We start from the raw sequence: 14049 nt of genomic DNA on the forward strand, positions 1-14049 counted from the left end.
TAAGACTCCCATCAGATTATTTGATTAGAACATGGAGCATTACAGCACAGAATAGGCTCTTTGGCCCACGATGTTGTGCCAACCTATATATTCCTACTCAACAATCTAAGCCTTTCCTTTCTCACACCCATCTCTCTCTTTTTGTGCCTGTCTAAGGGTCCATTAAAAGCCCCTATTGTACCAGCCTCCACCACCACCTCTGGCAATGCATTCTAAGCGACAACTGCTCTCAGCTTAAAATAAAACTTACCTCTGATGTATTCCTAAACATTCCTACCCTAACCTGAAGCAGATGTTCTCTGGCATTTGCTACAGTCAGTCACTGTGGGGGAAAAAGGCACTGGCTACCTTTCCTAATCTTGTAAACCTCAATTAAGTCACCTCTCATCCCTTTTATTTTTGTTCCACAGAGACAAGTCCCAGACCTGCTAACCTTGCCTCATAAGACACATTCTCCAATCTAGGCAACATCCTGGTAAATATCCTCTGCACCATCTGCATAGCTTCCACATCATTCCAATAATAAGGCAACAAGAACTGAGCACAATATTCCAAGTTTAATGCACAAAAGAGCTGGAGGAACTCAGCAGGTCAAGCATCACCCATAAGATTCAAGGATATAACCAAGGTTTCAGGCCAGAGCCCTTTGCCAAGATATGAGCCAAAAGCAGGTAGGCATCTGAAAGGAAAGGTGGTTGGTGGGGGGGGGGGGGCGGTGGAGGGAAGTAGGTTCAGGGGAAGGAGCAGAGGTTAAGGTAGATACGGGTGGGAGGGAAGAAGAACCTGAGATGTGATAGGGGTAGCTCTCTGAATCAAGATCCCTTTCAAATCTTTTGTCTCTTCCCTCACAAATCTCATTTAGGCTCAAGAGAATACCTGCCCCTCATTCTGGCTATTCCTGAATGCTTCTGCTTGTAAATCTTCATGTAAGCTAAGTCCACCGGTGAAACATTCCAGACATAGTAATGAAAACTCTGGAACCACCAGCACTCAGCAGAGTTATTTCACTGGCAGTTACCAGATGATGTGGATGATTGACCAAGAATATCCTTCACCCAGAAAGCAGGTAGTACCGCTCCGTGAACTGAGCGTTTCTGAAGCAGTCTTTTTAAGTGAAGCAACACTTCGCTTGTGAATGCGTGGGATTCATCTACTGCATCTGGTGCTCCAGTTGTGGCCTTCTGTACATCGGAGAGACTGGATGCATTCTGGGACACCACTCCATCTGCATCAGTACCAGGGATCGCTCAGTGGCCAACTATTTCAATTCTGCGCCCCACTCCCATACTGATGTGCCTGTCTTTGACCTTGTGTAAAGTCAAACCTAGAACACCCATAAATTGAAGGAGCAACATCCAACATTACATCTTGATGTAATTACATCTTGATGCCATTCAGATGGCATCAACATCTCTAATTTCTGCTAGCCTACCCACTGTTGTCCAAATCCTCTCTCTATTATTTCCCCCTGTCCCCCTACTCCTTCCCTCTCCATTTACCAGAACCATCCTTTCTCTCCTTGTTTGCTGGTGTTCCCTCCCTCCCTGACCCACCTATTACTTCCTGTCTGCAGGACTGTGCTCCACCCTCTGCCCCTACACCACCCCAATTTGGTCATACCTTGCTCAACCCCGAAATATTTGCTACATAAAGTACACTGTTTGACCTGCTGAGTTTCTTGAACATTGTGTTTTTACCTATCCTATCAATCTATTATCAGTCATCAGTAAAAAGATCCAATATATTACTGATCAAGTCAAACTCAGTTATTTATTAATACTGGCCTCAAAGCTTCAGCCGAGATCACTCAGTTCCAGTCTGCATTGCAACTTCCGTTCAATGTCAGAGGTCAGACACCATCGACTGCCCTTGAGATTGAGGCAGCCCTTGACCAAATGTACCATCAGTTACCCGGGGTAAATTGTAATCAAGGAAAATTTATCACTAACTTGCGCAAAGGAAAATGAGTATTAAATACTGGAGGGTCTCAGCCAGTCTCACAGCATCCACAGGATGTAAAGATATATTAATGTATGTTTCGGGCCTGAGCCCTTCTTCAAGGTAGCAGCAAAGAACAGACAAGACGCTTCGATAAAGACTGAGAGAGAAAGGTGGACGACTAGGAAGGGATGAGTCCAGGCAAAACATGGTTAATATATTTTTACCTCCTATGGATGTTGCGAGACCGGTTGAGTTCCTGCAGCAATTACTGTGGGTTTTTACTACAACCACAGCATCTGCAGTTTTCTGTATTTCACACAAACCGGGGATTATTCTTCAAGATCAAATGGTCTGATACCAGGATGATACCAGAAGGGCTCAAAACTCGATCACCTTTGACTGCTTGAACAATGGTCTTCATCACAAGGTCAGAAGAGAGGACATTCACTAATTGTTGTATGGTTCAATTGTCCTTGAATAATGAAAGAGTCTTTGTCTGTATTCAGTAGGGATAGACAGTATACAGGATTGGGTTGATAAGTGACAAGTAGCATCTGTGCCATGCACATGCCAGATAATTAAGATTTCCAATAAGAGGTGGTTGTATCCCTTTGATAATTAATGCCAAGACCATTCTCTACTGGTAAGAATTCACTTGGAGTATAGTGAGTAATTTTGAGCTCCTTGTTTAATAAAAGATGCGTTGACATTGGAGCAGCTTCAGAGGAGGATCACAAGGATGATTTTAGGAATTAAAGGGTTATCATATGAGGAGTGTTTGACAGCTTAAGAGCTGTATGTTAGAATTTGGGAGAATGAGGGGGAATCTCACTGAAACATCTTGAAGGTTGAATGGCATGGACAGAGTGGTTTCCCATGGTGGGAGAGTGAAGGACAAGAGGGCACAGCCTCAGGACTGAAGGGCGTCTGCTTGGAACAGAGATGTTGTGAAATTTCTTCAGCTAGGAGTTGGTAAATCTGTGGAATTTGTTGTCACGGGTGGCTGTGGAGGCCAAGTCATTGGGTGCATTTAAGGCAGAGAGTGTTAGGTTCTTGATTAGCCAGGGCGTCAAAGTTTATGGGGAGAGTAGGAAAATGGATCAGCTCATGATTAAATGGCAGGGCAGACTTGATGGGCTGAACAGCCTATTTCTGCTCCCATATCTTATGGTCTCATTAGGATTAATCATTGGTTAGAAACATAACTGGATCAGCTACATAACAAGTCTGACCACAGCTTTATTTTTTTGCCACAAAATATTTGGAGGAGTGAAACACAACTTTCTCAGAGAATTTGGACACACCTATGTCTTGTACATAGCAACTATTAGGGAGGACTGGGGGGAGGACTTGGTGTCAGGAGAAGAGTCTATCACTACAAGCCCAGATGTTTGGCATTAGGTGGTGAGAGACTTTTCTCCCCCCCCCCACCAAGAACCTTCCTAATAGCTGCCATGTACAAGGCATGTCCAAATTCTCTGAGAAAGTCATATCTGGCTCCAAATATTTTGCGGCAAAATTCAAAGCTGAGCGCGCGTCACACATCTGTGGTAATGCCTTTCAAACAAACAAGCAAACTTGGGCAGATTCAGGAGGACTTTGAACTGCTGAAGATAGATTGCCAGCAGATGAGTGGAAAAAGGAGGTAGTTGAAATCCCAGTTATCTATTGTGCAGGGGAAATCATGGTTAAGGCAAAGGGAAGGTACATTGAAAGCCCTAGTATAGAAGATTTCTTCCTTAAAACAGATATAACAAAAGCAAGCGAAATTAAGGAATGGAATGGAGTCTTCACAAGAAGCAGGTTTAGGAGCAGATGTCATTAAGACAGCTGTGGGAGTCAGTGGCTTGTAATAGATTTTAGTCACTAATTTTTCCCTTGAGATGGAGATATTAGGAAAGGGAGCTGTTTTTAAAAAAAAAATTAGACAGTATAACAGGCTAATTCGGCCCTGCCACCCAATTTAACCTACACCCCGGTACCATTTTGAAAGGTGGGAGGAAACCGGAGGTGCCTCAGGGAAAACCCATACAGACATGGGGAGAACATATAAACTCCCTACAGACAGTGCGGGATTCAAACCCAGGTCCAGTCCCGATGGCTGGCTCTGTAAAGGCATTGTACTGACCGCTAACCGCTACACCAACCGTACCACATTCAGGTGTCCAAGATGGGATATTTAAAAGCACAGTTCAAATTGTTAGCAAAGATGTTTGAGTTTGTTGCAGGATAGCATAGGAGTGTGAGAAGAGATGATATGTTAGACCAGTCATTCTCCACCATCTTTTAGCTATGCTCCACTTAGGACTGCTCAATATTTATGGACCCTCCTGTGAAGCAGTCAAGTTTAGTTGGTTTCTTGCATACTTTTCTCCTACCGACGACATAAAAAAACCAGAAAAAAATGTTTTACGAGTTCACGACACGCCCCCCCCCCCTAAAATATGCTGTGGCCCCCGGTGGAGTGGGTTGGGGGGTGGGGTGGGGGGATATGGCCACGTTGAGAATGAATGTGTTGGAGGATTAGCCAGCAAGTTTGTTTTCTGGGTTGAAATGAACATGCAAAGGAAAGAGAGGCAGCAAATTTGGAAGCACATCTCCTGCAGGGTATAAATCAAAAGGGCAGACAATTTCCCAGATATTAATTGGACAAAGAGTAAATGGTATAATGAACAAAGAATAGTATTTAGTGGAACCTTTAGTGATACCTCAGTGGTTAGAGCACTGGTCTTGAACCAGGGGTTGTGAGTTCATTTCCTTGCTGTGAGGGGCACTGGACAAAGTGGCGACCTTCTGGTAGACAAAGTTAAAGAATTTAATGACCTTTTAAATGTAGTATTACACGATAATAATGGACCCTTTTACTTTATTTCTGGAAATTGGAAATTTAGGGTGGGTGATCTTGGATTTAGTACTAAAAATGAAGCTGGGTAATTGGAAAAAGGCTCTGTGGGATCAAATTTCAGTTACACCCAGCGGGAAAGAATAAAGATAAAATAGGAGGAATAATTCTAGTCCGACTCTGGTGAAATGGCCGCCTGAAGTGATTCTGTTCAAAGCCCTGGGAGGCATTCAAGGGGGATATTGAAATGGATCAGATACAATTGCTCTCACCATGAGAAAGGATGGGACTGTCAAATCTTCCCACCAATAGATGCCAAAGATACAGCAGAAGTGGAAGTACATGTCAGACAGCAAGAGAATAGGGTTGATATTAAAAGGAAAATGAGAGGGAATGAACATTTTTCTAGCAAGTAAAATCCAAGGTTGTTTCATGTACATTAAAAGCGAAATTAACAAAGGAAAGAAGAGGGACCAAAATGTAACTTGTGGCTGGAGCTAAAGGATGAGGGTAAGATTTGTAACCCTATGTAAAGCAGAGGAATAAAACCAGTGCTGTCATTAAAGGAGGACAAATGTGCTACAGTAAAAGAAAAACCCAGTACCCGGCACCTATGGGGATTGTTAGATGCCGGATAACTGAATTTTCCAGTTGCTTGAGAGGCAAACTATCGGCATGGTTAACATAAGCAGTTAGCGCAACCCTGTTACAGTACTAGAGATAAGGGACTGGGTTTCGAATCCCACACTGACTGTAAGGAGTTGGTGTGTTCTCCCCGTGTCTGCATGGGTTTTCCCGGGGTGGGGGGTGCGCTCCGGTTTCCTCCCACCGTTTGAAACATTGAGAATTGGGCAACATAGACTTCTGGGCCAAAATGGCCTGTTACCTTGCTGTATGTCTAAATTTTAAAAACAAACTTCATTAATTTTTTATTTTGTGTCATATTTTTTCCCAGTTGCTTGAGGCTACAAGTTGCTTGAATTCTGGGGTTTTATTGTATATTGGATGAGACAAATACGATAAGAGATAAAGGATAAGAAGGGATAACAACTTCAAAAGTGGGCTAATCTCCTGGCCCGAATCCGAGCTCAGTCCATCATATATGCTGCCTTGAAATTCTTCACATTGTTCATCTCCCATTCCGGTTTCTAATTTCTCAAATCTGTGTAAGAAGATTTGTATCTTTAGTGCTTTCCTTTTGAATTTGACATTAATACTATTTAGCATTTAGTTCACCTACCCTCCTGCAGCTTACATACCTTTAACTTTCCCCTCCTTGGACTTTTAATGAAAGGGTCTTGAAAAACCACTTTTCCACTTGCACCCTATCCCAATAATTAACTGGGAATTTACTGGGACAGGGTCCAGTGGAAATGGAACACTGTCCGAACACTGGCATCAAATGACAACATTTCATGCCGGGGATCCTCTCCCCCACTCGTATCCCTGACGTTTGCTGACGCCGGCGGACTGATAAAACCAGTGGAAAAGGGGCAGAAGAAAAGGTCACTCGTTTCCAGTTGAAGGCAGAACACTCCGATCCCCGGGGATGAGTTGTGTTCAGTAGAAATGCAATTAGTTGTCCCAGTTAAGGGTGGCCCAGTGGAAACGACACAAAGGGCTTCCTATTCCAGGACACTGCCCGGCCAATTAACTGTGATGCCAGTGGAAAAGGGGCTAAAGTGACCAGGGCTAACTGCAGTAACCATGAGAATAGCTGTGATAAAGGAGACCACTTCACCCACATTGTAACTTCTTTCCTTGTGGTTTTAATATGACGGTGCCAAAATGGTCCTTGAAAAAACACTAGTAAACAATGTGCAAGCATATTTTTCTCTTTCAGGCATGATGCTACATGCTCACTGAATTTAAAAGAAAACAAATCAAAATAATCTTCAAAGACCTGATACCTGTTGCTTCTCATTGTGGATGGTGCACATATCAGTGGATTCCATCTGAAATTGATACACAAATCCATAAGAGGCCAGTTAAGATTGTACTGTCTTATTAATACAATTAAAGTCTTATTTTTGTTTCATATTTAGACACAGTAACTGGCCCTTTTAGCTCATGAGCACATGCTGCTCAATTACACTTAATTGACCAACGTTCCCAGAGACCCCAGAGAAATCCCACGCAGGCATGGGAAGAATGTGCAAGCCCCTTACAGGCAGCGCCAGACTGAAACCTGAGTTGCTGGCACGGTAACAGCGCTGCGCGGACCACGACACTAACCGTGCTGCTAAATGACTATCAAAATTCAAGCAATTCCTAGAAAGAGTGTGCTTACTGACAGGTTCGGCAGGGCGCAGACTTGCCTGGGACAAGGTCCCACTTCATGCAAATGAGATTCCTACTGAGTACAAAATGCAACGTATGTTTAATAAGCCCCTTTCATACTTCCCAGTGATCCCAGGAATCGAACTCCAATCAGTCTTTAAAGTGACAAATGTGAAAGCAAAATCGCACATTCCTATCCCGGGACACTGAATGGCTGATTTACTGGGATGCAAATGTGAAGTGTTCAGTGTCCTGGTTAGGAGTGGTCTTGTGTGAAAGGCCCAACCACCATTCCTATCCCAGGACACTAAATGACTGATTTACTGAGATGCCAGTGTAAAAGGGGCTCGAGATTCCTCATTTCCAAAGCAAAATAGACTACTGCACAAAAGACAAGTCTCAAAATTGTTCAGGGACTTTTTGCAGATAGCCTTTGCAGCTTTCTAAACACGTTAGTCAGCAGTTGGTCTCATGATGCAATGTTTTAAAGGGTTGATATCTTTCAAGCAGTCATATTTGCTCACCACCTTTATTACATTTGAAATTTTAATTTAATTTAATTTAAGTAAATTTACACATACGAAACGTTCCCAGGATATGGGTTAATGGGGTGTAAATTGAGTCGCACAGACTCATGGCTGAAAGGGCCTGTTACCATGCTGTGCGTCTACATTTAAATTTAAAATTTAATTTTAAAAGAGCAGGCCCTTTCAGCTTGTGAGTCCGCGCTACCAAATCAACCTACAAATCTTGGTATGCTTTTGAATGATGGGATGAAACTGGAGCACCGGAGGAAACCCACACATCACAGGGAGAATATACCAACTTCTTTCTGATGATGCCAGATTCAAAAATGCAGTCGCTAGTGCTGTTCCAGGTTAAAAACTATGCTTTTATATCATATACAGAGAGAGAATCTTAAGAACCCTTACCTAATAGTTCATGAGTCGGTGAATGCTGAGATCATTGGTTTTTGTCAAAATAAAAGGTACTTCACTAACCGTTACACTAACTGTGCTATCCCAAGTCATGATCACTCAGTCATTCTCACTTTGCCACTGGTCCTTATAAATATATATGGTTGTTATTTAGTCAGAATAATGTGGTCTATTTTGTAAGAATACAGCCTTCTCACTGCAGTAACTGTAGTGCATCACTGTGGGGCATATGTATATGAGAGGGTGTGTGAACTGTTCTCCTGAGATGATAGAAGGCATCAGTAGGTAAAGTCTCTTCTGTTATTTAAATCTTGCATCTCTAAGTTATTTAAGAATCCTCCTGAGTATCTCAGAGACATAACACCTATCTATGCAAACACACCAACAACAAAGAGAAGGGTGTTTTCTTACGTGGTTACGAAATAGTTCACGCTATCCTGACTAAATAACAGAAGTCATATTCTGCTTCAAGTTGTTCTCCATGAGTCAGTCAGTCAGAGATTCTAATCGCCCCGAAACTATCATCTCCTCTGAGCCAGTGTACATGGAGCAGATGGAGGAGAGTTGACTAAAATTAGTAATGTGACTCCCCAGGAGAGGAATGCAACACATTAAATAGGTTTGTGAACTTTTAATACATCAGAGTTTAACACGAAAGTAAAAGTAAATAAAGATAAACTTAGCTCACAACTTGGCTGCTGCAGAACTGTTAGGAATTCCCAGGAATCTATGAAACAGCCCCCTCCCCTTGTTTAAAAGGAGCAACTTGTGACATCATCGGATGTTTGGGAGATGAGCCACGAGTGGCAACGGGTGGAGCCTTTGTTCAGAAAGGATGTGCTCTGGTGGAAATGAGCAAGGGGGCAATAAATGTGGAAGCTTTGCTTCAGGGCAGAAATAACATGCAGAGGTCCAATACAGGCAGGGAGCAGAACGACAGCTACTGAGATGTAAAATGGTTTGTCTGTAGCCAGTCCTGAATAAGCTTTGGATTGTTCAGTTTCATCATTGTGAATTTAATAAATCAGGATGCAGATTTTAATATCCTGAAGCTGGTAATCATTGTGGAGTAGAAAGTGTTGAAATTCTTCTCAGTCTATTGAGCATGGAAAGCATTGCCTCTGTTCCAGTTATAGTAACACCTGGAAAGTATCTGGAATTTGACACAAACATCGGTTAATCTAATCCCATATAAATCATATATCAGGTATTTATTTATTTCCTGCGGAGACCTCTCATTAGCAAAAGACAAACCCTTGATCTCGTAAACCCGACCTCATCTTGGCCTCGGCACTCTTTGCTGTCAGGAAACACTTTACTCTCAGGGATTCTCAACCTTTTTGGCTCAATCTCCTTTAGGACTCTGCTCAGAGTTTATGGGGAAGCAGCCAAGTTGGGTTTTTTTTCTCCGTACTTCTCTGCAAGCGACTGCATTAAAAAAATGAAAAAATATTTCTGTTACATGAGATGAAAAGAAAACAAGGCTTTTACTTAAACATGCTGTGCCCCCCTCCCCCCGTGGCACCCCACCCCCTGTTGAGAATGGCTCTGCTTTTGTTTTATTTTTTTCACTACCTGCTGTATAGGTTCACATGCCTGGATAGCATGAAATAAAGAATTCTAGTTCAATTATTTAATGTTTAAATTTAGGCAAACAGTGCGGTAACAGGCCCTTTTGACCCATGAGCATGTGCTGGTCAATTGCACTCAATCCCTGGTACATTTTGAATTGGTGGGAGGTAAGTGGAGTCCCCGGGGAAAACCCATACAGACATGGGGAGAATGTACATACTCCTTATAGACAGTGCGGGAATTTGAACCCCGGTCTCTATTGCTGGCACTGTAAAGGGCATTGCGCTAACCGTGCTGCTCCAAAGTTGACTGGCTCTTTGCAAGTGCTCCTGACAAGTGAATGATTAGTGCCTTGCCCTAATTACCCTTGAGAGGTAGAGTTGGTACACCTCCTGAAACCACTGTAGTGCTTGATGCTGGATAAGGTATTTCAGCAATTTGACTCGGCAATGATGAGAGACAATATTAGCCAATCAATTTTGGTTGGTGGAGCGGGTTAGCGCGACACCTTTACAGCGCCAGCGATTGGGAGCAGGGTTTGAATCCCGCACTGTCTGTAAGAAGTTTGTATGTTCTCACTATATTCTCATGGGTTTTCCCTTGGGAATCCGGTTTACTCCCATCGTTCAAAACGTACTGGGGGTATAGGTTAATTGGGCGTAAATTGGGCAGCATGAATTCGTGAAAGAAATAGCCTGTTACCGTGCTGTATGTCTAAATAGTTCTAAGTCAGAATGGTTTGTCACTTGGAACTGTTGCCATGTGCCTGCTACCATTGTCCTTCTTGGTGGCAAACTGTGCTTCAGAGATGCCAGTGCAGACTGGGTGTGTTTTCTGGATTGTGCACACTGCAGCAAGCTGCGAGTGGTGGAGGGAGTGAGAATTCAGAGTGGAGGACAGGGAGCAAACAAAGCAGGCTTCTGTTTCCCTGCGCGGCTTTGAGAGCGCGAGTGTATTTGAGTTACACCCTTTCAGAGAGCTATATTGCAGTACCATGACAGACACTGAGCAACTTTAGCAGCCAATTTGCCAACAGCAAGATCCCACAAATGATAATTACCCTATATGATGGTCACCTTTTATCCAGTAATTGGCTCAAAAATATCCCCTGGGTCTTGTACGCGAAGTTGAAATTAGGGTGATAGCGGTGGGCAATGCCGCCAACAAGACCGTGCTTTCTGGAGCCACTGCCACTGCTCACCTCTGCTTTGACGCGATGGCCGCTGAGCAGGTCGGCGACCGCTTGCTCGGCTTCAAGAAGCCTGCGGTGGTGCTGCGGCTGTCCAGGGTGTGGGCTCACAGCTCTGTGGGCTGCCTTCCCCAGGGTTGCCTGTGTTTTCTGGATCTGCCGCCACTCTTTTCCCCTGGCAAGAAGGCCGACCATGGCAGCCCCTGCCAGCTGTGCAAGTGGTGCAGTGGAACCCATATGCCAACTTACTTGTAAATATATTTTTTTTAATTCTTAATATTCCCTTCTGCAATGGAAGGGGAGGGGGAGGGTAAAATGGCATCTAATACAGTAAATTTGTGAATAATTAACCATTTTTTGATGTTCTGCAAATGAAATAGATATAGTGAAACTTCATTAGAACGCGATTCATTAATCCACGGAATTGCTTATAGCATGGGTGTCTGTGGACCCCAAACTTTGCAAATTTTGAAAGGAGGATGGATGGAAAAATGTTGGGTTTGACAGATTATTGATATGTGTTTTGCCCTCAAAATCTGTTTCTTTGATCAAGATGACAAAGGGAATCCATTGAAATTATAAATTGAATACTTAACTTATTTTTAATAGATGTGTTTGACATCAATCAGCATCTACATTATATATTGCTTTGATCTGTAATGGCAGCTTCTTTTAAGTGGTCATCTTGAAGGAAAATATTGGGAAAACCTCAATTTTTCTGTAAAATAAGTTGATTAAAATTCAGACTACCAACATTAAAAAATGTGCTTGCTTTCTTTCATTGAAATTGTTAGTTACATATAGCGGATCCTTCAAAAATTGGTAATATTTGGGTTTGATTATCCGTGGGCACTCTGACATATATGCATCTGTTCTGCGACTTGGCTATAATGCGGTATGAAATCTTGGACCCCAACCACCTCATTCCAATGAGGTTTTACTGTGTTTCAAACCCTCAGTTAAAAAATAATATGGAACGTCCACCAAATCAGACACAGCTTTAATTTAATTTTCCCTGACTGAAATCGATAATGTAGCTATTACTGCCAGCTATTGATATAGAATAGAACTTCTGGCAACAAAAAGCAATCTGGCAAGTGTTTTTTGTTTTTTTTTTGCCTTTACCTGATGTGAGTTGATGGCTACTGTCATCTCCAAAGAATTTCCAGGAGTGATATTATCATGGAGGCAGGACAATCAATCCATCCTGGAATTCACATGTGGAGCAAACTAAGAAGTAGAGTACAAAATAAAGGTTGAAATATGCATGAGATGACAATAGGAGGCAGTTATTAGGTAACAAAAAATGAAATAACTACATTGTAGATACTTTAAACATAAAATATTTAATGGGGAATAACACTTCACATACACAAAATGAGGGGTATGTAGGATCTCAGAGTTAGCTAATTGCAGGAAACAGTGAAGACCATAATATCATGGATGATTCTGTCTTTGCCTTCATCCCCATTCTGCCCAAAGCTTTTAGCCTTAAAATGTGCATGCTCCCTTCTGTGACTTGGCTTCTGCAGTCTTTTGCAATATGTCTGTTGTGCGCTATCGGGCAGAAGCAAACACACAAAACCTAAAGTCTATACAACAGGCTTTATTTGACATAAACTTCTACAGCGCCAGCTGTGAGGAGAGCTGAGACTGTCTTCGAAGGACTGGCTCAGGCTTGTATCCCAACCGGGTGGGGCTTGGTCTATTCAGGTCAGCTGATTGACAGCTGGCCAGGTGCTGTCTTGTCCCCCTGCTCTTCTGCAGGTACAGAGATTTCCCCCTGCAGTAGGCCAGTGGTGTACCACCACAATGTCTTCACCACTCTATGAATGAAAACATTTCTCCTCGGCTCTGCCCTGAATTGCTTATCCTTTATGCCGTTATTCTGCTCCTTATTCTGAACCTACCAGCCTGAAGAGATCACCTCCATCCAGCCAGTCTGTTGAGCCATGTCAATGGATCCCCTCTCCTTCTTCCAACCTCTAGTGAATACATGACCAGTCAAACCACGCTGCCTAGCTATCTCACAGTCTGGTGAACATTCCTTTATGGCCAGTTGATCCTTTGTTCAGCAAGGAGATCGAAATGTGGTGTAGAATTTGTCACAGCTCCATTAAACTAAGATCAGATCCTATTTATTGTCATACAATTAAATAGAAATGTAATATTACACAAAATTACCTTTAGTCTTTCATAAGGCAGATAAAAATTCTCTATTAGCCTTGCCCGGCGCCATTTTCAGTCAGAGAATGAGAGAAAGAGAAGCAATAGAGAGTCCTCCCCAGAGTCACCATGTCTAGATTCACCTCTGGTGCTTCCACAATCCCTGCAGCCACACAAGATTCCAGTTCATTTCAAACCATTGGCAACCTGTGCCCACATCCAAACCTCTGACATGATGAGGAAGCCTTCAGCGCTGTTCAGTCTTTACCTCCTGTATTATCTGTGTGGGAGAATGCATATTTTAACTAGGACTGTGTTTTATTTCCTGGATGCTCTGATTTCATCCCATATCCCAAAGATTGCGATGACGGTCAGGTTTTTTTTTTAGCCACTGTTAATTTTCCCCCGCAGGAGGCTTGCAGTTGATGAAATGAATGAAGCTGGCACCTGGACAGGCCCTATATAGTGCTAGCAAGTCTTGCTCCTGTAAAAAAACCCTCGTACTGCAAAGTCCAACACATTACTTATCACGTTAACTGTTGCTGGACGTATTATGTTTGCTTCCCGTGAGTGGAATGGGACAAGCATATTTTTTAATGGAACATTTCCTGATTTGTCACGATTTAAGTAACACCTGGCTTTATATTTTCCTTATTACAGTGGATATTTCTTTCATTTATCCATCTTAAACTGTATTTGCCAGGAACTTGTTTGCAATATGGTTTTGTGCACCACTTAATTCCATTCACCCTACGATGCCTCCTTTTGGAGAGCAGAGAATTACTGAGAGAAGCTTCTGAATTTCCATGCATAGCTGAACATGTACACTGTTGGATTCAACCATGATCCATTGAGGGCAAACACCATGCAGATAAGTCCTACTGAAATTCACAGACTGCTATCTTTCAGTTTTGATGTATTTTATCATTAATTTCCAATTATTTTCCAAGTAAAACATGCAAACATTATTACCTCATGTAAAGGTTTATATCTATTATCAATTTTATTCTCTCGCCTATGATGGCATATCAGACAAGGGGAATGTTGGGGAATGTCGAATGAATGGTTTGGGCTGGGTTATGCAGAGAGCCACTGTGCTCAGAGCGTGTTACAGAGCCAGT

General features: G+C 42.6%; 1 protein-coding gene across 1 annotated transcript in view; it reads left to right on the forward strand.

Moving 5' to 3' along the window:
- Positions 1–2028: 2028 nt before the first annotated feature.
- The window catches only part of LOC138754588 (adherens junction-associated protein 1-like), an 85410-nt gene continuing 73389 nt past the window's right edge, over positions 2029–14049 (forward strand). Inside the window, exon 1 of the mRNA XM_069919048.1 lies at positions 2029–2368. Coding sequence (XP_069775149.1) covers positions 2352–2368 — 17 coding nt within the window. The 5' untranslated portion in view covers positions 2029–2351. The remainder of the gene's footprint in view (positions 2369–14049) is intronic.

Source organism: Narcine bancroftii, chromosome 2 (genome assembly GCF_036971445.1).
Source record: "Narcine bancroftii isolate sNarBan1 chromosome 2, sNarBan1.hap1, whole genome shotgun sequence".
NCBI classification, from domain to species: Eukaryota; Metazoa; Chordata; class Chondrichthyes; order Torpediniformes; family Narcinidae; genus Narcine; species Narcine bancroftii.